The sequence below is a fragment of the Portunus trituberculatus genome, chromosome 46, assembly GCF_017591435.1.
Source record: "Portunus trituberculatus isolate SZX2019 chromosome 46, ASM1759143v1, whole genome shotgun sequence".
Lineage (NCBI taxonomy): Eukaryota > Metazoa > Arthropoda > Malacostraca > Decapoda > Portunidae > Portunus > Portunus trituberculatus.
The window spans coordinates 6,082,252-6,106,877 of NC_059300.1; the positions used below are offsets into that span (position 1 = coordinate 6,082,252).

The 24,626-nt window shown below is 37.1% G+C and overlaps 1 protein-coding gene across 1 annotated transcript in view; it reads right to left on the minus strand.

Moving 5' to 3' along the window:
* The window catches only part of LOC123520343 (actin cytoskeleton-regulatory complex protein PAN1-like), a 61,132-nt gene that overhangs the window by 7,823 nt on the left and 28,683 nt on the right, over window positions 1–24,626 (minus strand). Inside the window, exons 3-20 of the mRNA XM_045282568.1 lie at window positions 21,230–21,338; window positions 20,345–20,452; window positions 19,472–19,567; window positions 19,286–19,324; window positions 18,621–18,728; window positions 14,994–15,050; window positions 13,548–13,693; window positions 12,814–13,060; window positions 10,370–11,638; window positions 9,181–9,342; window positions 8,741–8,854; window positions 8,295–8,423; window positions 6,151–6,279; window positions 4,398–4,497; window positions 4,024–4,130; window positions 2,858–3,019; window positions 1,112–1,492; window positions 3–79 (exon numbers count right to left, since the gene is read on the minus strand). Coding sequence (XP_045138503.1) covers window positions 3–79; window positions 1,112–1,492; window positions 2,858–3,019; window positions 4,024–4,130; window positions 4,398–4,497; window positions 6,151–6,279; window positions 8,295–8,423; window positions 8,741–8,854; window positions 9,181–9,342; window positions 10,370–11,638; window positions 12,814–13,060; window positions 13,548–13,693; window positions 14,994–15,050; window positions 18,621–18,728; window positions 19,286–19,324; window positions 19,472–19,567; window positions 20,345–20,452 — 3,431 coding nt within the window. The 5' untranslated portion in view covers window positions 21,230–21,338. The remainder of the gene's footprint in view (window positions 1–2; window positions 80–1,111; window positions 1,493–2,857; window positions 3,020–4,023; window positions 4,131–4,397; window positions 4,498–6,150; window positions 6,280–8,294; window positions 8,424–8,740; window positions 8,855–9,180; window positions 9,343–10,369; window positions 11,639–12,813; window positions 13,061–13,547; window positions 13,694–14,993; window positions 15,051–18,620; window positions 18,729–19,285; window positions 19,325–19,471; window positions 19,568–20,344; window positions 20,453–21,229; window positions 21,339–24,626) is intronic.

A 24,626-nucleotide genomic window follows, 5' to 3' on the forward strand; every position in this document is an offset into this window, starting at 1 on the left:
GCCTCTCGGGCAAGTGACCCACACGACGTAGCATGTCTTTGTCATGACGCATCATCTCCTCCTCCAGCTCAGCAAGTTTCTGGTAAAAATATCATTTAATATCATTTAAAATTCTCATTAACATGTAGGTTACTTTTACGGTGAGTTTTATAGCAAGGAACTTTCATATTTAGGATAGATTTAGTAAGAAATGTGATTTTCAAGCTAAATGCTGACATAACATTATCCAACACCAAAGAAGTTAGGTAGATATCTCAGTGCAGTAAACAAGTTTTTTTTTTTTTTTTATTAAAATAAGCTTAATGGTGTTTAAAGAGTAATGAAGGAGAACCATTATAGGTAAATAGTGCACCAAAAAACTAGCACAAAAGGACACTAGATGCAAGCTTCCCCCAACCACACCATCTATTCTCAAAAGACTACTGCATGTTGTGATTCATTCCTGTCTATAATTATTAACTAATATAATTTGAAGGACAGCAAAGGAAGATTCATACCAAAATATACAATAAAACCCATATTATCATAAGTTCTAGGTGACTGATGCAGCAGACTACCATGTGTTCAGAATGTGTTCTGAAACATAAACTTTCCATTTTTCATAATCTTCCATCACTGCAAACTTGTCTTTAATGGCTGGTTAATATCATATCCTAGATAATATTTTCAGTGGCAGTTCTCACATTGTCACACTTGTGTAGCATAGTGCAAATATTGCAAATATGCACTACCTCTTTTGCAGTGCATATGAATAATTCCAAAGGAATCCTCTGAATCTGAAATGGAGACTCCACAAAAGAAGATTTTTGTTACTAGTTATCTAATATACTTCTGATTTGTAGATTCATGAAATAATGACTTTTCAGCAAGTCTATAATCAAGATAGATAAAATGGGTTTTATTATACATGTACTGTTTAGACTACTTAAAATATCTATAGAAATCTGAAATTATTTAGTGCTAAAGAATGGTCTTCATCCAAATAGAGTACTAATATTTTTGCAAACAAATGCAGTACACTTAAGCAGGCTTATTATGCAGCACTAAACAACAACAAACTGTTCATCAGTATTCTGTTTTCTCTTGTGCTAATTTTTTTTCTCATGTTCACCTTATACTCATCGGGGTGAGAGCCAGAAGAGGCAACAGAGTTGATAGTGCAGTCCAAAGGGAAGCTGGAGGCCACAAAGTGATCACCGAGTTCACCCTCAGCCACTACTTCAGTCTGAGTGGCAATCCTGAACTGTGGCTCAGGTGGTACATTTGCTACACGATTATCTAACACCTCAGCATGCCTCTCTTCTATGTTAATGGTAGATTCCACACAGGTAGCATGAGTCCAGTCAACACCATCAGGTGTCTGAACATGCTCTACATTTGTGGTTTCAGTGACAGAGTGGGAGGTCTCAGTGTTGTTAGTTGAGGTTACAGGATCTACGTTAGCAACCTTGGGTCCTGTATCCAATTCTAAAGCTGTCAGAGGATTCTTGACCTGAGAAGAAGACAAGGATAAGGAGGTAAAGTATGAGTGCGGTTCATGCAGTTTGTCCCTCTCATCAACACTCTCTAAATTGCCAGGATTTTTAATATTGACTCCATCCTTCTTGATGTTACTCTTTTTAGCAGCAGCATCTGGTCTAAAATTTGACAGAATTGGTGTCTGATCCTCACACGAATTCTGCCTGTCTTCAAACGATGCAATTTTAAACCTCACTGTCTTTTTATCACGAGCTGCCTTCAAAAACACTTTGTTGGAAGTGCACTGTTCATTCTCCTTAAGCTCATCAGTCCCTTTGTTAGCCCAAGGTTTTGACAACTTATTGAAACTGATTTGAGATGCACTGCTTTCAGATGAAGGACTTTCATTTGTGGTCATGTTGCACTGGAAATTTTCTGAGGAAGTTACTCTGTGAGAAGAGTCAGAATCAGAAGGATGTGTCACAGTTTTACCAAAGCCACTAAACTGAACTGAAGAGGATGGTGATGACTGAACATTAGTGGAATAAGCAGGTGACCACACAGGAGATACAGTCTGCTTGTTTGAGGGGGAAGGAGTCAAAACCTTCGGAGATGTCATGGGACGCCAACACGGAGGTACTGGTGTAAAGCTCAGTGTGGGTCTGGCTTTATGGATGGTACTTGTCAAGGTGGAAGGGGAGGAAAGAGTGACAGAAGTCTCATCTCCTTTAGGTTGTGGGGACACAGGTATAAAGTCACTAGGAGTTGGCATAGTATTAGCAAAGGTTTGACTAGTATCAGGGAGAGAAGAAAGTGTAGGGAGAGGTACAAAATCCTGACACTCAGAAGGAGAAGAGGTGCTATTTGATCTCAAGCACTGTAAGGTGAAGAGAAGATAAATCATCAGTCAATGAGTCACAGATGCCAATAACCTAGTATAAATAACCAGCAAGCACACATAATTAAACAATATTCCAAAGTTATACCAAGTATTTATGTATGTCTTGTTGCTAAAAACTGAGACAGGAGAGATGAAGTTGTTAAACCAGCCACTGAAAATAGACCTTAATACTAAGATTCCCACTGATTCTAGCATATATAACATTTGGCAGTGTATGTAAAAATATATTACTATATCTCACTTTTCTAAAACAGATTTTAAGAAAAGTTCCATAAAAACAGAATGTTAGTCCTTAATAATAAACAACAAGTGAAAGGAAACCATGTTTTATCTATTCTACTAACTACACCGGACACCTTGAGTAATAGTTCAAGTAAGTAAAGTTCTTGAAGATTTAGTAAGTTCTTACTGGATGCAAGAAGATCAGATTAATTTAGAGCTACCAGAAAGTGGTACCCAGCCAGGCCCAAATGCAACACCAGCAGCAGTGCTGCCTACCTCCTGGTATTGCAGATGGTCATCCACCTCTCCAGCCCCTGCATCCTCCTCCTGGACCTTCCATATCTGCTGCTGCTGCTGTTGCTGCTTCAATTGTTCAGAACGTTCCAGGTTTTCAATGATTTCACGCTCTCGACGTGCAATTTCCAATTCAGTCAGCATCTGGTTAGTTGAGAAATAATCATTGTTCAGGAAATTGGGAAAATTCCCTTGAAATTTTTAAGTACTCATTGCCCTCTACTTAGAGACTTTTTTTTCAAAGCAGGAGGAGGCAGTAGACACCTGCTAAAATGGTAATTACTCCCAAGCAGGTTTCATAAGCAGTGGCTTAGGTGGGTATTGTGAACTTGCTTCTGATCAAGCTGTGAATGTTTCCCTTCATGTCTCACAAGGGAAGTGCCACAGCCTATCCTCTAAAGACAATTCTCTTCCTTCGCACTCAGGTCAGGCTCTTATGGCGTCAACCTAAAGCATCTTGACAGACCACTCACTGTTTTCTTTCTAAACTCCTACAACATTCACCACTCCTCAACTAAATCACCACACCAAAACACTGACAGTAATCCAATGCTCCTGAAAAAAAGAAAAACAATTCTACCATCTGGCCTCGACTTCAGTGCCACTCTCAAACTGAATTTATATGTGTTGTATACCTCTCACATGGAGAGAGAGAAAAAAAAAAATAAATAAAAAAAAAAAAAACAAATAAATAGATAAATAAAAAAGTTGCTTCTTAATTTCCAAAGTGGAGCATATCCTGACTCTCTTCCCTTTTGTACAGATTTCCAGTATTAGAGATTTCACTGTCCAACAGTTTTGGTTTTCCTTCATCTTAACTGACATACATTCCTCATTCTATTTGCCATAAATCATCCAAACCTTAGTTTAACTCAGCTTGCTCTAACTGCTTTAAATGAGAGAGACTGGCACCTTCACTGAGACCTAATTTCTGCCTTTTTATAACACTAAGCCAGACCTACTCACTTTAAAAACTTCCACTAAACTCGATTGGTCAAACAGCAGAACACACATAAAAGTTACAAGAATTAAAGTTACCACAGTTCTCTTCATGACTGGGACTTCATCCACCATTCTATATGTTAGCAACATTTATAAGAAGAGTTTCCACAAAAGATAATTCAATGTTCATAACAGCTTCCCCTTACCTCCTGTGTGGTGGTTTTTGCAGTTCTGGAGCCAATCAGGCTGCGCTCTGCCTCCCGCTCCTGCCTCAGCAAGTCACTGAGGTCTGGTGGAGGCTTCACAGCTTGTTCTGTGCCAAAGGAACATCACAAATATGAATAATCTAATGGAATATAAAGTGAAGGATAATTCTCTTTCAGTAGCACTACAAATATATCAAAAGATGATTTAGATTTTCAGTAACAAAAATATATCAAAAGATGATTTAGATTTTCAGTAAAAATGTGCAACATATTCATCCGGACTTTATAAAATACTCCAGGAATTCTAGAAAAGCTTCAAATGAAAACAATACAGAGTATCTTGTGACAGTTTCAGTATCAGCAAGGTCACTTACCTTCCTCAATATACTGGGAAGATGTGCCCAAGAAGTCTGACCTACGCCTCCAAAGCTCCTTCTTTAAGCGCCGAGTGGAATTTTCTCGCTTGAAGCAATCCTGTGAACACCACACAACACCACCATCATAGGACATGAAACATGTAAGCTGACACATGACAACTAGTGCAACACGGCTAAGTTTATGACTGTGTCTACTGTCCAACACTCTTCTCTGTAGCTCTCATTTCTAGGAATTGTTGGAAATCAGAAAACTATTCTTTTAAATTAATGACAAATTCTATAGTAAGAAAGCAGTAACTAACTTTTTAATTAATATTGAAACCATTCTTGACTACAACAAAATATAAGAATGAATAGGAAAGCACCTGTAATTATCAGGGATGTGCTTTGATGATGAGTATAGTAAAATTTACCTATTCATATAGATAGCAAGATCATAAGTTTGCTGTAATCATGTGAAAGAAGTAGAACAAACACTTAAAGGTGGACAATTGTTATTACAGAACTGAAGTCATACTACAATTTCTACTTTACTAATATCAAAATCAGCAATATCAATTTACAGTTGCAGCAATGATGTAAATGAATTTGTACTGTCATGCATGCTAATAATTACTAAGCAACAGACAATCACCTACAACAATACAATGATACAAGACAACTCAGGCACACAACTCACACAATTACAACTTACACAATCTGTAAAAATATATTTAGTGTTGTCTGTTTCAATGTCTTACACACCAATTAATGGTTTTATGTTTGTCTTACATACAGTACTAGGCTAAAATATGACTGTGGGTACATGGTCACATATTTATGGAGAAAAAAGAATGGTGTTTATGAGAGTGAAGTAAAATTAAACAAAAATTTGCCAACATTCTATGATGTGGAATCTTTCCTGTTCAAGGCCACACACATAGTCGACCTCTGGCAGCAGTAGAGTGACGTTTTCTGCACTGTCCTGTTCTGTGACAGGCCTCTGGATTTACATGACTTGGGCAGTTAGTAGTGCTTTATTTGCCACACTATGTCGAAATCTAAGGATTTAACGAGTGAGACAATTGCTTAGATGATTGCTCTAAAGAAAGGAGGCCATACAATTACCAAAACTTGCAATTTCACTAGCGTGTGGCAAACGAGTGTGAAGTACATATATAAATTTTGTGAAGGAGGAAGTGATCAAAAGTCGGTCCAGAATTGGCAGAGAGCAAGGAAAGAAAAACTCATGTCAAGCACTGCTAAGTGTGTTCAGCAATATACTCCATTATTATAACAGTATATTCAAAGTGCTTTTCTTACAGGATAGAGTTTTTCAGACTGTGTATGATGTTAGCAGGGAAGGAAACTATCAAGCCTATTGGTTATTACCTACTGTATTGTAAGATTCATTAGAAAAACATTGATCTCACACACACACACACACACACACACACACACACAAATTAAAATATAGATAAATAGAAATAGCTAAATAAAATCAAGCTCAATGCATCAATGTATTGTGGTGAGCAGATAAGAGACAATGGGGACTTTAGAGAACTGTGGAAAATCATAGTTTTGACAAAGTGTTTGGCAAGAAAATGACAGACTGAGAAGTGTGTCTGTATTTCTCTTGAAGAGAAGGTACAGGAAACAAATCATGTGTGTGGCAGCAGGCAGTCAACATTGTGTGATCATGTGTCAAACTGTGGAACATAAATCAGTAGTTTGTTTGATGCTCTATGTGTGTACGCAGTGCTGTACCCACCTCCTCCGGCAGACTCTGCGGCTGCTCAGACGCATCGCTGTCTGAATCATCATCAGGGGGAGGAGGGGGAGGGGGTTCCGAGGGGGGGGCCGCCTGGGAGGGGCCATCCGTCCACGTCACATCTAGCACCTGAATGACCCATCAACCAACATGCATTGAGTGCTCAATGTTATGCTGCAACACTACTGTCAACACCTCAGTGTACTGTCCTTCCCTCAGTGTCATCACTCTCACAATGCATACATCATACTTATACCATTTCAAGAAAGAAATATTGAGACCAGTAGAACTAAACTGACCAAACTAATTGGAACTTTTTCCTCTCACTTATTAAGGAAGTCAGAATGTAGCCTCTTGTCAGTTTCACTTACACATAAAAAACACTAACTGTTTTAAAAAAGTTTAAAAAATGCCATCTTAAACAAAACAGTTGCATCTTAGTACCATTTTATAAAAAATATACATTATGCCATTAAACAAATTAATATATACTATAAAATAAAACTACCTTTTCCTTGTGTGTAAGAGTGAGTATACATGACCACATATTCATGATGCTTATGTTGCATGTCAAATACAACGCTAAAAATTGTTAGTTGCTTTATGATGATTAGTCATGTGAAATAATCAATTTGTTAGTTTTCACATCATAAGACTTATTTAAAAATATTAAATTCATATGGATTATAAACAAATCATTGTGCTGTGGCAATCTACAGTATATCAGAAAAATATTTCTTATAACTATAGTAATTTTTTAAATATGAAATTATCTTTAAGTCGCAGAAAGTATTTCACTTTGACAAACATTTGTTAATGAATGTTTCCCTGGTCTGGAGGTGACACAATGGTGCAGCAGCAAAACATGCAATGAGCACAATCCCTACATGCAATGTTGCACAAACAAAACAATCCAGCACCAAGAAGGGAAGTTATACATAAAGGTTATGCCCTTCACTAGAGGCTCACACCACACACCAGTAAAATATTGCTACCATCTATATACAGCTACATATCTCAGGTATTGATGATAAAGGTTATTAGTGAGATAAATAATTACTAGTGGCAGTGTAAAGCCTCTGGTGTGAGGGACGGAAGGAGCATGCCTAGATAAATAATAATGAAAAATGTCTTTGTCAGTTTTGGTCAAAGGAAAGTGTTTTCACTTGTTTAGTAGAGATTCAACTTTTTTTCTTCTCCCTCAAAATAATTAATTAGAAGCACACATTATTTATTCAATTTTCGTAAATTGTACTCTATAGAATTTTAGTGTTAGTTATGTTAGGAAACTGTTAAAGCAAGAACTAATATATGGCAGCGCTGCAGTTCAGCCTTAAGCTGGTAAATTACACACACACACACACACACATATATATATATATATATATATATATATATATATATATATATATATATATATATATATATATATATATATATATATATATATATATATATATATATATATATATATATATATATATATATATATATATATATATATATATATATATATATATATATATATATATATATATATATATATATATATATATATATATATATATATATATATATATATATATATATATATATATATGAGCAGCAAGAGGATAGATCTAATGGCACTGCTCCAAACCAAAGCCAGCTATAGATCTCATTAATATGACTCTCTGCAATCCCTTATCTGAATGAGTAGTTTTTTTTTGTTCTATGTATGTTCTATGATCTCAAAACTAATGATTAACAGAATATTTTAAGAATTTATCATTTTGCAGACAAAAAGCACAATTTCTAAAATAATAAACAAGCATTCTATTATTTCATATTTATAAATAGCATATGTAAAGTGGAAATAAAAGATATTCACTCTCATTATCAATAAAACCAAAAAATATTGCTGAAAAATTCAACACTAATTTCTGGGCTTTATTTTTCAATACATTATCAAGTTTATCAAAACTGGAAAGAATCACTGAAGGCACAACACATTGCTGAGGTCTCTGTCACAAGCACTGCTTTTAGCAGGCCATTTCAGTAAAGAAATATCTTGTGAAATGAAGATTAATAGATGTCCAATAAGTCATTTCTACATTAACATACAAGAGAAGTTAAAGTAAAAGGAAATTCAAGGAATTCCTTACCTCTGGGGGCTCCATAGGTGGCATCTTGACTGGGGGGGGAGGAGGCACCACCTCCTGCCTCACTTCCTCCAGGGTCTGGTACTGGTGTTCTTCCACAGCCTCTTGGCTCTCGGCTTTACTTTCATCAACCTACACAAAAAAGTTCAGGTTATTAACTAAATCAAAGTTATATTATTTCTTAAAACAATAACAAAGACCACAGACATTAAAACTTCTGAAAGCCAGGCAGCAAAACTTTTAAGTGTATGGACACTTAAATCACAGACAAATTTACAATGCACTGGCACATTACTAGTACTGTACTGTACTGCATACAATATCTGATACTAAAAATCATGCTGAGATTAATACAAAGATACAGTTCATGTTATTAATAGATGAGGTCCATCAAAAGGCAGCAACACTGTCAAGACAATAGTGTATGTATAATTTAAGCCTCACATTACCTTTTCATATATATTTTCATACATGGGCTCATCTATTATATTTTCATAGATGTTTTCAGGCTGGGCTGAGGAGTCCTCCACAGCATCACCAACTTGCTCATAGTCATTTATCACCTGTTTGAGGATTTTGACACACAATGACACAAAACAAATTGGAAAAAAAAAAAAAAAAAAAAAAAAAAAAAAAACTATGCATCATTTAACATCATTTCAATTGTGATCTTTTGTACCTTCTCTTCAAACATATGGTAATTCAAAGAGAAAACCATAATTCAATAATGAGATTGTACAGTTTATATACCATTAACCAAGGATGTTAAATGTATGCATAATGTACACATTACTACAAACATATGAATAATACAAAACAAATATACACAACTATAGACTTGCACAAAGGACACACACACACACACACACACACACACACACACACACACCTCATTGATGTCAGCATCAGTATACTGCTTTCCTGCCTCCAAAGAGTCGTCTTCCTGGGGTGGTGGGGGTGTCAGGGGGATGGAAGGAACCTTGCCGATAGGTGAGCCTAGTATGGGAGTCTCTTCAAGTTTTGAGGCAATTTCAAATACTTGAGCATTGACCTGTCAATGAAGGGGTGACACCTGTTAGCAAGTTCATAAAATAACACACATCAAGTAAAATACTAATTGTGATCTTTAATCGATATCATTCTGCATTTTGACTTTGTTAATTTGACTCATAAAAAAAAATATTTTGCTCATGAACATTTCCATTTATGTACCTAATTAAAAAACAACAATGAGTAATGAAAAAGATCAGGCAATATACTGTAGTATATATCCATGAGAACTATGTAACTAAATAATATTGCATAATTATATTGTCACTTCAAAAATACACATGTACTGTCATTGAAAAATAAAGTAAAAAAAAGTTTACACCTGAAATCATTTCAAACAAAAAGTCAACTTTTTTCTAAGGCAAAAAGCAATAATTTAAAATAACAGAAGGCAATCTATACACTCAAAAGCATGCTTGTCATAACACAGCAAACTTTTCAACATGGTCTATTTACGTGAAGCAAAATGTTTTAAATGTTCACGAAACTCTGTATTTTGTGCAATGGCCACTTCATATAACAGTAAAAATGAAGCGATTTGGAAATCTCAGTAAAATTCAAAACATTTTGATTTTGATATCATAATGCTTACATAATATTATAACTTAAAATTTACTGCCATTTAATAAATGTATCAAAAAGATACATACCATATTTATTTACATATGTATATGATCACAGCTATGGCTTCTACACAAAGCATGGGTGACTGGTTTATTTCACAAAATGAAATCTTTTGTGTGTGTGTGTGTGTGTGTGTGCGTGTGTAGTACCACATATCTGTCAGTTCCTTTTTTGGAGATTTCAGCCTGCTATGTAGATGGATGATTGCTTTGATGAATGAAAGCCAGCCTGGGAAACTTTGCATCATGAAATCCATGAAATCTAGTGAAAGGAAAAATCTGTCTTTGAAAAAACAATGTATCATTGATAGGATGCAAAATTGCTTTAGCTAATTTCTAGCACACACAACTACAAGTGCTAATAGTGAGTCACACACAGAGGCTCTGATAAGATGTGTGACAAACCTCTGGGCTGAGGTACTTGAAAATAGAATACATGGGAGCAGACTCAACATCTCGCCTGACTTGACATTTCTCAAAGGTTTCGTAGACAGTGGTACGTTTGGACGGTTCCTGAACATTAGAAGAATCTTGTTGACAACTCACCGCTGGCTGTGCTTCTACAACACACTCCTTTTCTGACCTCGAATTCTCAAGCTCCACCTCCATGTAAGGTGTGGATGGGACACGTCTGTTGATGTTCACCATTGAGCGTGATGGCCGCATCTTTATTTCCATCTGTGGTTCATCCAGATTCTCCAGACTCATTGATCGGTCTTTACTCTTCATTGATTCTTCCCGAGAACTGCCAGAGTAAGACTCTGCTGCTTGTTCAAGCTGCTCATATGATGCTATTTTCTTCTTCAGGGATGAGTCTCCCTGAGGGATAGTCCTTTGCTCTCGTGGAGTTTCCTCTGTTTCAACAGCATTGAAGGATGCTAGCTTCTTATGGAAATTCATGTCCCTTTCAGGTGTTCTCTTTTTCACTGGAGTACTGTCAGAATCTGAAGAAGAAAATGCTGCTAATTTGACATGGAAATTAGCATCTCTTGGAGGAGTTATGCCACGAATTTTGTTTGGCTCTGAGCTCAGATTTTCAAACGAAGACACTTTAGACCTCAAATTTGTGTCTCGAGTGAAAGAAGTCCCACGTGCTTTGGAGGGAGGGTCTGAGTCCAGATTTTCAAAGGATGCCACTTTGTTTCTCAGGGAGTTAGAAATATCAAGAGACCTTCTGTTAATCTTCTGTTGGTCAATCTGTACTGTTGACAGATCCACATTTTCAAACATTGATCTCCTCTGACTGATGTTGACCTGGGGTGATTTTTCTCTCATTACCACTCTAGGTTCAGGACTTATTCTGTTTTCCTTTTCCATTTCTTTTGAGAAGAAGTTTACCTTCTCTTCCATTTTTGAACTTTTGTTGGGGCTCGGAGAGCGGCCATTCAAACGAGGCTTTTCTTTCTTGTCCTCCTCTTTATGGCTGGCATTGCTGTTCAGGCTTGTGATGCTGGAAGTCCTCTTTTTGGCACTGTTTTCCGCATATTGCTTATATCCAGCTATTGCCTTATCATAGGTGTACTCCGCTGTGTGGGAGATGGAGGAGGTGGTAGTGGTAGAAGTGGAAGAAAACACTTCACTGATCAGGCTTGAGCTGTGGCCATTAAGATGTGGTTCCTCATCCTTGGAGCCACCAGTGTCCAGCAGAGAGTCATGTGCTTCCTTCTTGTCACCCTGCAAGAAATTTGTGTTGGTAAGTTCTATTTATACATAAAAATAAACAACTCAGCCAGTGTAATATTAGTTAAAGCTGACTAAACTAAAATGGCTCAACCATCAAATGAATCAAACTAAGGAAAAATGGAAATGCTATGAGATTAAGCAATAAGAGGTTGTCAGGGAAGCTGTAGTGGTAATGAGAGTAAAGGACATAAGCAAGACATTGGTGTGGCATGAGTAGAGCAAGTTGAAATGGAAACAAGAAAAGATCATCATGAGAAAAATCTGCCAGAATAAATATGTGATATGAACAGTAAAGAGGTTTCAGAAATTATAATACACAAAAGGAAAAAATCCATAAGTAAAAAAAAAAGTAGAAAATGGAAATATTAGAGTGGTAAGGAAAACATAGATAAAATTGTACAGAACAGTGAATAGTACTGAAAAGTTATGTATCATAGATGGGCACAGTAAATAAACAAAAATAAATAAAAGATTGCTGAAACAGAGTTAGAATATTGCTCTATGAACATCAAGCTTTTCCAGTAATTTATGCAGCCATTTCTATGCCTCTACCTTAAACCTTTTACTATGGAGTGATATTACACAGGGGATATGCTTGCTCTTATCTCTCTCTTCTAATTTCAATTACTGCAGGACATAAACACCAAAAGAGCATAAGTATTTGTGTCAAGCCCATCTACTGCATGAAGTTACCCAAAGAGAAAGAGCAAGAGGCATAAAAGATATGATAGCATGTAGCATTCAAAAATAGAATTGATTAAAGTATATTTTAAGGACAAACTTATCTCACAGTTTTTTAATGAGTCCTGCATAAACATTTCATCATTTGCTAAACATTCAAAATAAAAAATCATATTTGTATGGTCTTGTCGGTAGTTGTCTCTATATAAAGGTGATCATCATGGACAGACTGTCTAGTTTTTTTCTCATGAATCACAGTTCTATGTCATGTTAAAAAAACATTAGGTAACTACTCTATTCAATACAGCAACATTTTGTTAATTCTCCAAAGCAGGATGAAAATTTCTTTGAATGTCTTAAATTCATTTATCTATTAATTTTTCTCCTTTAATGGAGTTTTGATGTATCTAGAAATGCAATCTCTATAAAATGATGTATCTAGAAATCCAATCTCTATAAACAATCTGCTCAATCCCACCACTGACCAGGGCAGAAGATGTGTCACTAATGTTGTCTTCGGCAAACACTCCATCACTGCCTGTGTCTGAGCCGGTGCAAAAGCCGGCGTCACTCTTGGCATCCTTGTTGTCCTGATCAAGATCCTTGGCATCCTGATCCTCCTGTGTGTCAGTAATGGACCCATTGCTCTTGCTTGGAGTGAGACCAAGGCTGCTAAGGTCATTGTCATCGTCGTCGTGAATTGTCAAGTTGTACTTTCGTCCTCTCTTGCTCCTGTAGATTGATAAAGTTAAAATCAATATTGCAAATAGTGGTAATTAGTAAACTCAATACCTTAAAAATAAGCTGTTGTAGAATTATAAAAGTGTACATGAAAAGCATGACAAATAAAAGAATATAGTAGGATAGATGCTATTGGTATAAGAGAAAAAAATCCAGTAGAATAGGAAGCTAAAATGCTAAACAAAAATTTGAGGAAGAAAAACGATGAAGAGCCACCTGGAATATATGGACATAATACACATATGAACAAATATAGATGCACATTTTTCTGGTATGTCTTCTCTCTTTAGAATGTTTCAAGAAACAGGAGACAAAATTACCAGTATAAATAACCAAAAATTCAACAATAAAACTATGCCCCTTTTATTCGTACATCACTGGAGAACTGACACTATACACTTATGAATTATGGTGCACATGCAGAGATTCCTATAAAACAATTTGATTTTTATACTAAACAACGCAAGTCCTTCCTTACTTGTCTTCCTGCATTTGACTAAAGGTCTTGCTCTTTCTGCGCATGCGATTCATCTCATCCTCTTGTTCATTCTTCTTGATCTGAATGATGGACTCAACAGTATTCTGGAGACGCTTGCGTCGAGAGCTTTTCCATTTGTCAAGGTTCTGCAATGTGATTTGGTTAAAATCAAATTTGCCTGTCTGATATCACTTGAGTTATTTCACCTATGGAAAAAAAAATATATATATAGTACTTAACAAACAAACAAATATTTTAATAACAGTACTGAGATACAAAGTCAATAAAAGTCTGATAAATTCATGACACACAGCTAAAGTTGTATACTGTGAGATGATGCAAATGATAAGCAAAAAGTGTTCTCAACATTATGAAAATCACACAAATGTTACACCACTGAATATTCTAGAAGCTCTTCTCACCACCAGCAGGAGATGGTTATCTAAATGATCATAGGATTCGTATCGTTGTAAATGGGAGACAAGTTCTATTACTGTAAAGATTTCAGCCATCACTGCCATCCCTCAGGAGACATGTATGTGTGAGACATTTCAGCTACTGTGATGAGCAGCTCCAGTGACTTGTAGCACGATAAAGATATCACACTGAATTGTTATCATGCTTTAATCTTGTATAATGAAGTTTTCAGGCAATAAATATGTTCTGTTGATGTAACCTTACTCCCACACAAAGCCTCGTCAGCCAACTGACTTCCTGACTGCACACACATACAAGTGACTGTCACTGGTGAGCTTCCCACAAGTTAGAGTGGAGGATTCCTCTGCCTTACAAGAAGCCATACAAGGCAGGTCACCTCCCTCGTGGCCTGGCTTGGCTCATCCCCCACAACACTGCTCATCTTTTTCCCTAACTCTCTTTATGGATCCACGTCGCCTACTCAATGTTTTCTCATTTTTCTACTGAACCACTTTTATATGCACCACTTATATGAGCTTCGAGCTTCATCTAACACTTCAGCATCAGCAATACCATATAATATTTTTCAGAAAAGATCTATGATTCCACATAAGGTGTCACACTTAAGTAGTCAAGAATATATATTTGTATTATTTGCTTTTACTTCATTATATGATGGTATTCACTTCGTAATCCCTAGTGACTTCAAAACAGTTTATGTATTAAAGACTGCAACAAAATCATAAAAAAATACAAAACAATTACAAATAAATCACACAGTACATTTAAAAGCTCTCTTCTACTCTTGTACATCACTTCACTGCTACAACAACAGCAGCTACTATTTACATGGTAAATGTGCAGCATTTTTATATGTGAGCAGGTGCAGTGTACCCTACAATGGCTTGGACCGTACCACTGCATCCGGATGCTCCAGGTGCATAGAGGAAAGAGCCCAGAAGAATACAGTGCAAGAAATAGTTGCCAAGTACAACACATAAAGGAACACTGACAACAAGGGATACTTACCGACTGCCAATCTGAGCCTTCATCAAGCGTATTCTGGTTGGAGGAGGAGGAGGGCTGCTAGTGGAGGAATGGGACACTGTCAGTGGGTATCATACACTCACGTGTGACTCATAGTGCAAGCATGCTCTCCTTGTGTATCTAAACTTCCAGCCATTTTCACAACCTTGTAGTGCAGTATGTGATTGCTAAGTATATGATGTCATCGCCTTTACATACGAGTATGTCCTTAAAGAGGGATGGTATGTCATACTACAAGACTACTGTATTTTCCTATTTGCCACAGACAAGAAATTAATAAGATTTACCAATACTTAAGAGAAAAGATAACAATGTACATCTCTATTATAATATTTCTTTCATAAAACATTTGTAATCAGTGTTTAGAGAAAAAACTTTTAATAAATTTGTGGATATACTTTGAAGGTCATCAAAATGATACTGACGAAATTGTATACACGAAATCTCTGGTAGAGAATGTGATAAAAGAGCTAAAACATATAGTAGTAGTGGTATGTCAATCTCATCAACCAGAAATCCATTCCTGACTTGGAACAAGAAATGGCATCCATGGGGGAAGTTTAGATAACACAAATATATATTTGATTAAAAAAAATTGCTCACACAGACAAGAAAAAACTCACTTTGGTCAATGAATAGTCTGCCACAAGCACATCAAAACAAATACATAAAATAAATGAGGAAGCTTCTGAGACATTCTCTAAAAAAAAAAATAAATAAATAAATAAAGTAAAAAATAAAAAAATAAAAAATAAATAAAAAACTGTTGCATCTACACTTTAATCACAGCAGGAACATCAATACTATTATATTTTCAAATTGCCAATGGACAATGACAGATACAGTAAGCACTTTAAGTAAAATGAGGTTTCAGGGGATAATTACCATTATGAACAAAATCAAAATGAATTATTAAAATTTTTATAAACTTTTAAAATATTTGTTTACAGTAAAAAAGTGTATAGAATTAGTTCAACAATAGAAAACATTCCCTGCAGGATCAAAAGAAAGCTTTGTAAACACAACTAAGGTAATGGCTTTAGTGAATGAATCATCAGGTTAATAGCATAGATAAATTGGAACATTAAGTACGACTCTTAACACTTAATGCAAAACTATATTCTATAAATAAATGAGACTTATTCTTAACATATAATTCTAGGTGAATAATGTTGCAATAGTGTCACAGTGGCTTCCTTCTCATATCTATGGAATGTTTGGTGTGCTAGAATAAAGTTTAACCAATCTTTGATTTCAATGAAAGGTCAATCCATTACCACACATATTACCACTGTCACAGAAAACATACCTATGAAAGGTTATCATTAAATGTACAACAAAAGGTTTTTAGTAGGATTAGTACACAAACAATTATCTCCCATGTTAGTCTAGTTAGCAGTCATGTTAAATTATTCAATTAGTAAAGTTATGGATATTCAAGCAAGGTCTTTCAATGCACATGTTGTTGCATAGGAGTTGCAATAATGTTGGATGCACTGAGAAGAGCATAGCTGAGTTCATGTGGTTTATAAATCCTGTATTAGTAATTTCATACAGCATATTACATTTCCTACCATATCATTCCTTTTCTGTCTTGATTTTTAACCAAAACTTGAGAGACTCCAGAAAGAATTACACTGTATGTCCTTCATTGTTCTGTAATTATGCTATTGATCTTGTCCACACTTAATAGCAAGCAAAGATGTTTCATCATCAATGTTTATTACACATACCAGTTGCTTACTTTGATTACTGCAATAGAGTTCCATGTTTCACTGCATGACAATTGTCAAATTACTGCATGTTTCAAAGTATTCAACTACAAATGAAGTAATGTAAAGTTGTGAATCACATCAACTTTGGGAGATCAATTCTAATAAATTTTCTCCTATTATGAAACTTTGTACTGTTGATTGGGGCACACACAATCACACATATAGAGGAATGTTATTTTTCAAGTAATCAATAGACACACCTGCAGCAGTTGTCAATCACACAATCAGTCAATCACCTTCTTACCTTGGGTACAGGAGACAGCTGACAAACTGATACTCTATACATCCCACGGATAACCCAAACAGTACTTCAATGACCTGTACGTGCATTACCTTACATGCATATCAACTTGAGCAGGAATGAATCCCAGATTTCATTCAGTGCCCATCATCCAAACTACATACACCAAATACAGATGTAACCCAATCAAAGATACAACCACAACTTAATGATTCTTGTACCATATGTAAAGCATTCCACCTACAGCAACCCTTAAACCACAGCCCACATGAGACACCTGGTCATCTCTTCTCCCATACCATACATCCACAAGCCAGTGTCCCAAAAGGAACCCCAAGACTTCAGGCATTGCTGTACAGTGGTAGTACATATGTTTTTGCTAGCATTTTCAGAATTATACGTGTCTTACCCTGCAAGAAAACTATCTCTTTTCTGGTTAGTGACATCACATATCTTAATGTTATATACATCACTACCACCTTACTTTTCTTTTTCTATAAAACCATTTAAGATTTTGTGTAGCAACTGTTTTAATTATTCAAGAGAAGAGTAATGGTATACAAGACAATAAAATAAATGATGTTACATAAAAGAAAAAAAATAGCACAATCTACCAAAGTGAGACACATATGATTCTGGAGAAAAAGAGAAAAAAAAAAAAATATCACCCAATTTCAAATTCTTTACTTTTTTGTTTTCTCATTTTATAAACCTCGAATCACAACAACCCTACAATGATGCACTCATTCAATAGAATAACAAAATCTCTATCAATAATAATAACTCCCTTTTCAGAAATCTATATACAGATGTGTATTTTCTAGATTTTTCATTTGAAAAAAATAAACAAATAAAAGATCAATAAAACAAATAAAATATAGGTTGTTAATAAAGTGTGACTAGAAGCATGAACATTACCCTGATAATTAGCAAGTGATTAGTAAAGCTTCATCTGACCACATCCACAATATTTGTTCATAATATTTACACTGACATGCTTTAAATGCAATTATATTCTGACAGCAAGGGGCATTGGGGGATTTGCATAACTGTATGATTATCAGAATTTTTTTGAGAAACAGATGTGAAACTAAATGGTTACTGTGAAGATGCTGTACATTACTCCACTTTCTGTCCATTGAGCTTTGTTGCTATCTGATACACACAATAAAGACTTGATTTACCTCACTGGACCTTGTGTGTATTACTGACATACGTGCAACTGTTGTGTTTGGAAAAGCTTTAGATACTTTACACATTTGTATAATTACATATTTTGTGTTCAGAAGATTTATGTTCATGAGTTTATAGTTGAGAGGCCATCTTATACCAATGGTGCCTCTCTTAACTTTCCTCAATAGAAAACTATAATGAAAATAAAGAAGATAGTACACAATGAACACAAGATATTTCCCAGCATTCTTTCTTCTTGTAGATTTCACTAATGAGACCCCTTCAAAGGATCAACAACTAAAACCCACAAGGCTTATTGCTTCACCAACCTATAAACAGATACTTGAATCTTTGGTTTTAGTAGAGAAAAAAAAGTGGCTTGAATAAGACCTTGCATAAGTTAACAAAATTAAAACGCACCTCCTGCCACTCCGTTTCTTCATTGACCATGGTCTTCCTCAGCTCCTTCACCTCCTCAGCTTTCTTTATCTGCTCCTGAGCTGATTTGTAAAGGGTGGCTGGTCCAGTCTGCAATCATACAGAGGAGTTTGTGTATGTGATCATTCAGTATACAAGGTGCCTGCCTGTGCTACATGAAGCATTATACATTCAATTGTTCTGTGTCCCCAAAAAAGTGACATTGATCAATTGTCACCTACTCCATGATCATAGGATAAAATTCTGGCCACCTTTTGTCTGCATAAAAATTATTAGTTACAAGAATTCATTTGTAGGTTACAGTTATTTATTATGTCATCCTGAAAAAAAGTACCACCCAATTCAGTCAATTTAATGTGAACAGTTACAGTGATGTATGGGCCAGATAACTTTCTAATAAGCTTTTTTACATTTCCTGATGACACAAGAGTACTTTCTTTGTATTATCATAAATGACACTTCTTTTTTATTATCACATAATGAATTCCCACAATTGATTTCTACACTTTTCTCTCACAGAACATAAGGTACAGATACCAGCAGCTATTCATATATAAGCCCTACATACATACATACATACATAAATAGCCTCAAGTTTTTGCCTACCCACAATCTTGAGCCTACAACAAAGTGAGAATTCAAGTTACCTGGAGCTGTTGGTAAATAGGTGAATGTTTGGGTGAGATCTTCATGAAAGTATAAAAGAACAAAAGACTGTTATAGTATGCAACCTTTAACATCAGATACAGAATGGAGCAATATGGGCAGATAAGTCATGAGTGGAGAGCCAAAAAAAGAAGAAATGACCAATATAGTTGGCATGAGAGACATACCTTGACGAACTGCATGGCGGCATGGTTTATCTTGGGTGTGGCTTTGGTTGTCCTTGTGGGAATGTACTCCTGAATCTTCTGGTCTACATTCTGGCACTGTGGAATTAAGATACAGTGTTAAGCGTTCCATACATCACACTTCCGAGTAACCAGGGTAAAGGTAGAGGTGACTATCTTTACCTTGTGAGTATCTACTGTTTCCAATATACACTATGCTCTTATAATGATAGGTGAAGGTTAACATTTAGGCTACATCACAAGTATTATAGCTTTTATTTTTTCTATTTTCTATTTACTATTGTTTTACCCTTGCTTCATTCTTGAGGTATCACATCATTTCATTTTTCTTCCATTTTTGTCCACTATTTTTTTTATTTCTGTTTTTTGGTGGGTTTAGATATTTTGTTAAGTTAAGCGCATCACACTTTCAAATACTGCATACCTGCTATCAAAACATTATGCCCTTACAATGATACATGAAAGGAGAAACTCTGGTTGAACACAAGTAATACAAATCTTCTTACACTTGTTTTACTCTTGTGTTATCCCATCATTTCATTTTTTTTTTTTTATCTTTAATGTACAGTCGGCTCACTTACTTGATAAAGCAGCTTTCCTATCTATTATTCTAACAAAAGTGACATATCAAGCTAAGGTCTAAGCTGCCTCTGATGGCTATCATTGACCTGTCTTCTTCCTCTTCCCCTCCACACTCCATTCCTGTCCCTCCTACCCACCCCCATGCTTATCATACCTTCTTCACCCCTATTCTCTCTCTCTCTCTCTCTCACTGCTAGTTAATAGAAGCAAAAGTAGCATAGCACTACTATTATTATCAAAATGTGTGTGTGTGTGTGTGTGTGTGAAACTTACGGAGGCATTCTTGATCTGCAGCGAGTCCAGGGACATAGCGCGTGTTGGCGTAGCGTGTGGTGGCTTCTGGGAGCCGCCACCACCCACTCCCCGCACGTTCCCAGGCATCTGGAATGAAATTGTTATAAGATAGTGTAGCACAAGCATTGACAAATGTTGGGTGTTAGGATAATACAGGACATGAAATACAATCTAAATGATAACATTACCCGCTACGATTAATAGGCAAGTTCTTTATCATTTCATGTTTACTATGTTGTACAAGACATTCCCTAAAATAATAATAATAATAACAATACTAATACTAATACTAATAATAATAATAATAATAATAATAATAATAATAATGAAATAAATAAGTAATAATAAAAACAATATCAGTTTATGTTCGAGAATCGCTCCACAGCTGATTCATTGCGTGAATACAGTTCAATACACACAATCATTATGCATTACCTTGTGTTTTATTCCTGGTCAATTTTCAGTTAATAATGACTGAAAGCTACACCAGCGGCAAACCGCCATGACAGGAGTCAACAAGCACACTAAACTGAACCGCCTTTGCCTGCACATACTTCATTAGTCACACATTCCACACAGGTCCACAATGGAGAAAATAAAATAATGGAAGACCTTGGTGACTCAGCTAATAAGGTATCTGCAGCATCATCATATTTCTTGCGCATTCTTACGTTTCAGAGATTACAAACCAATCGGAACGCAGCAGGAATCCCCAACTGGTCCAGTCAACTAGAAATGACGATGTGATTTACGTTTGTACGAACTTCCACTTCCTGTTTCACTTGGTTATTTGGTATCTACAGGTCGCTGTTTCCTGTCTACTCTTTGTGTGGGTCCCTAATTCACACTAAGGGCGCCACTCACCTCTACTGCCTTGCTAGTGTTGAGTCCCGGTGGTGGTGCTGCGGGCCATCACGCGGCCCGCCACCCCGCAGCCGCGCTTCCTCCAAGCCCTCGCCTTTCTTTCAGAGTGCTGTAGAAGAACACACTCATTAGTACAGGGTTAAGGTAAGTGCGTGCCTATCTGTATATTTTTGATATCACTAATATAAAAAAATGAAAGAAAAACAGATAGACGGCTGCGGGAAAAGCTAAAAAAGAAAGAAAACAGGCACGCAGAATGAAGTACTGATGATAATAATAATAATAATAATAATAATAATAATAATAATAATAATAATAATAATAATAATAATAATAATAAATATAATAATAATAATAATAATAATAATAATAATAATAATAACTAATAACAACGAAAAAATCCTCTAAAACGCATATTAGGAAAACAAAAATGATAACAGCACACAAACACGCACAAGCGCGAGCACGCACACACACACACACACACACACACACACACACACACACACCTATTTTCTTCTTTCTCCAGAGAGTGTCATTGAGTAACTTCTTATATGCACTTCAATAACCACTCCTCACCACTGGTATTCCCTCAGACATCAAACACCAACTTATGACACCAATACTATCACTGTCACCTGCAAGGATCGTTCAAGGACACTCCTTGGTCACCTCTCATAGCCACACATCACCGCATACCACCATCACTGCCACTGTCATCACCGCACACCACCACCGCTATCAAGCATGCCACAAACTGCACAATTACTTCCTGCCTCACCACCAATGCACTCCGCCACCGTTACTCCTGCACATAACGTCCCTCCAACCCTCCCCTATCCCGACACCACCAACTGATACTAATGCCCTTGAGTCATTACCACTTACTGATCTCTCTCATCCGTCTCCGTCAGAGCCCGCCCGTCATACTCTGACGCGACACACCCCCTATCACCCCCTCCCTCATTCTTCCTGTCCCACCCCCGCTGCCCACTGGAGGGTAGGAGTGGCAGCAGCCTCACCCAAGGACGAATACAAGTCTGCAGCTTCCTTACAGGACACATTATGTACGTACAAGAGAGGAAAAAAACAAGAGCCTGCATAAGGTCTGCTAGTCCAAACATGGTGTCTTTTTTTTCTTCTAATGATAAAGAGCTCATAAATTTTCTCAGAGTTTTATTGCAAGGAAGGTGTGTCTCTTGTTTTTCCTGTATTGGCAGACGGCATTTGCTTATCGATGTTGTTTTTTTGTAATATTCAATTATGCAAGTATTTCCTGGATACGCAAAAACTGCTAGCCTCCTTTTTTTTTTATTCGATCTTTTTAACAAATTAATTCCGACTTCAGCTTTGTCCTTTAAATCTTAACGTTGTTTTAAAAATTATGCTCATATTTCATCATGCGGCTCCATGAGGCAACCCGTGGCGTGCTGATGTAATGAAGCTAAGAATACCACCAGAGGACAAGGAGGAGGAAGATAAGAAGGAAGTGATCACACGTCCCTTCCTCCAGACACAGTAATTTACACTCAGCATACAGCATGCATCATAATCAGACAAGTGGCCTTTATTCCCAAGGTGACACAACTAAATGAAGCACCAACTAAACCGACCAACTCCACTAACATTTCTTGGAAGACGCTTCACTCTCTCCGTCACTCTGCCTTGCGCCGCGTCGCCCCGCCCTCCATTACAAGCCTTTCCTCCTGCCCTGTCTTGCAACACCATGACGGGCATCCTTCACCTTCCCTTTGACTCCTTCCACTTCTCCTAGCCTCTGTTTCCATAATTCAGATCCTGTGAACTATTATATTTGTTTTCTTTTCTCCCTCAGGCTTCGGGCAGCGGTAGCAATCAGTAAAGTACTATGCTGGGAGCGTTGCGTGACAAGGCTAGACTGTTATCATGTCATCAGGTGTCATGGCAGTAGCAGCACCGTCGTCTACTGCATCAACCACCGCAGTCTGATCGTGAGAAGGTGAGCCATGAACCTTCCTCTTTCGAAACTCCAAGTTCCAGACGACTGCTCCGACCTACTCGTGCTCGTGTCGTCCTCCCTCCTCGCTTCTCTAACCTTCCCTGCCTCATTCCTTGCATTCATCTACACTTGTCTATACTATCCTCCTTTCTCTACTTTATTATTTTTTACTTCATTCTTTTCATTTAGACAACTGTTCTCACTCACTCCTCCACTCTCTTGTCTTTGTCTCACTCCCTCCATTCATGTTTACCATCTTGTACACTCCTTTTCTACTTTTCTTAAATAATTCGTATAATTTATCTCCATTCTTTTCTTCGGTCTTAAGAACCTTTCCTTACAATTACTCTCACTCTTCCTCCTTCTCCACTCTCTTGTTCTTATCTCATCATTCTCTCTGTTTATGTTTACTGTCTTCCACACTTTTCCCTTTTCCTCCCTTCTTTACTCTCCCTTAGCCCATTCTTATCGTCAATCTCCATCCTCGTCTTCTAGTGTTTCCTGCACCTTTCATTATCTCATCCCCTGCATCCACCTCACCAGTCATGCAGTCACTCAGCGTTACATCGGTACAAAACCTGCACATCCGGTATAACACTTTCACCCCAACCTTTCCCTCAAAACCTTTACGGAATCATGCAAGCAGACAGACTTCCTTTGGATCACGCTTGACTCGGCTCACTCGTTGTCATGTCTCCGTTTATGAAAGTTTTAAGAGAATGTGTGTGTGTGTGTGTGTGTGTGTGTGTGTGTGTGTGTGTGTGTGTGTGTGTGTGTGTGTGTGTGTGTGTGTGTGTGTGTGCCGTTCATTGACCTCGGTATATACGCCATGGAGGTTAGGCTAAGTACAGTGACAGTGGTTACGGATGTTTGTGGAAGGAATGAGGGGAAATGTGCCCTTTATAATATACAATAGTCTGACATACCAGAGAGAGAGAGAGAGAGAGAGAGAGAGAGAGAGAGAGAGAGAGAGAGAGAGAGAGAGAGAGAGAGAGAGAGAGAGAGTGTGTGTGTGTGTGTGTGTGTGTGTGTGTGTGTGTGTGTGTGTGTGTGTGTGTGTGTGTGTGTGTGTGTGTGTGTGTGTCTTAATGTAGGCAGTAAATTATTAAAATTAAAGTGTTTATGTGAATAGTACCGCGCGTGAGCGCGCGCATGTGTGTGTGTGTGTGTGTGTGTGTGTGTGTGTGTGTGTGTGTGTGTGGTATGCGGAGGCGACCTTCACCCGCCGCTCCTCACCCCCCCGTCATTAGCCCTCCCCGCAGGCAGCCCCTCCTCACCCACCCACCCATCCACCCGGCCTGACCACACGGCTGAAAAACCCACCACGCAGGAAGGAGCACATACAAAAATACACAAGTATACACAGAGGTAAGGTGAGGAATGTTGTGTTGGGGAAGGGGGAGGGAAACCTTACCGTGC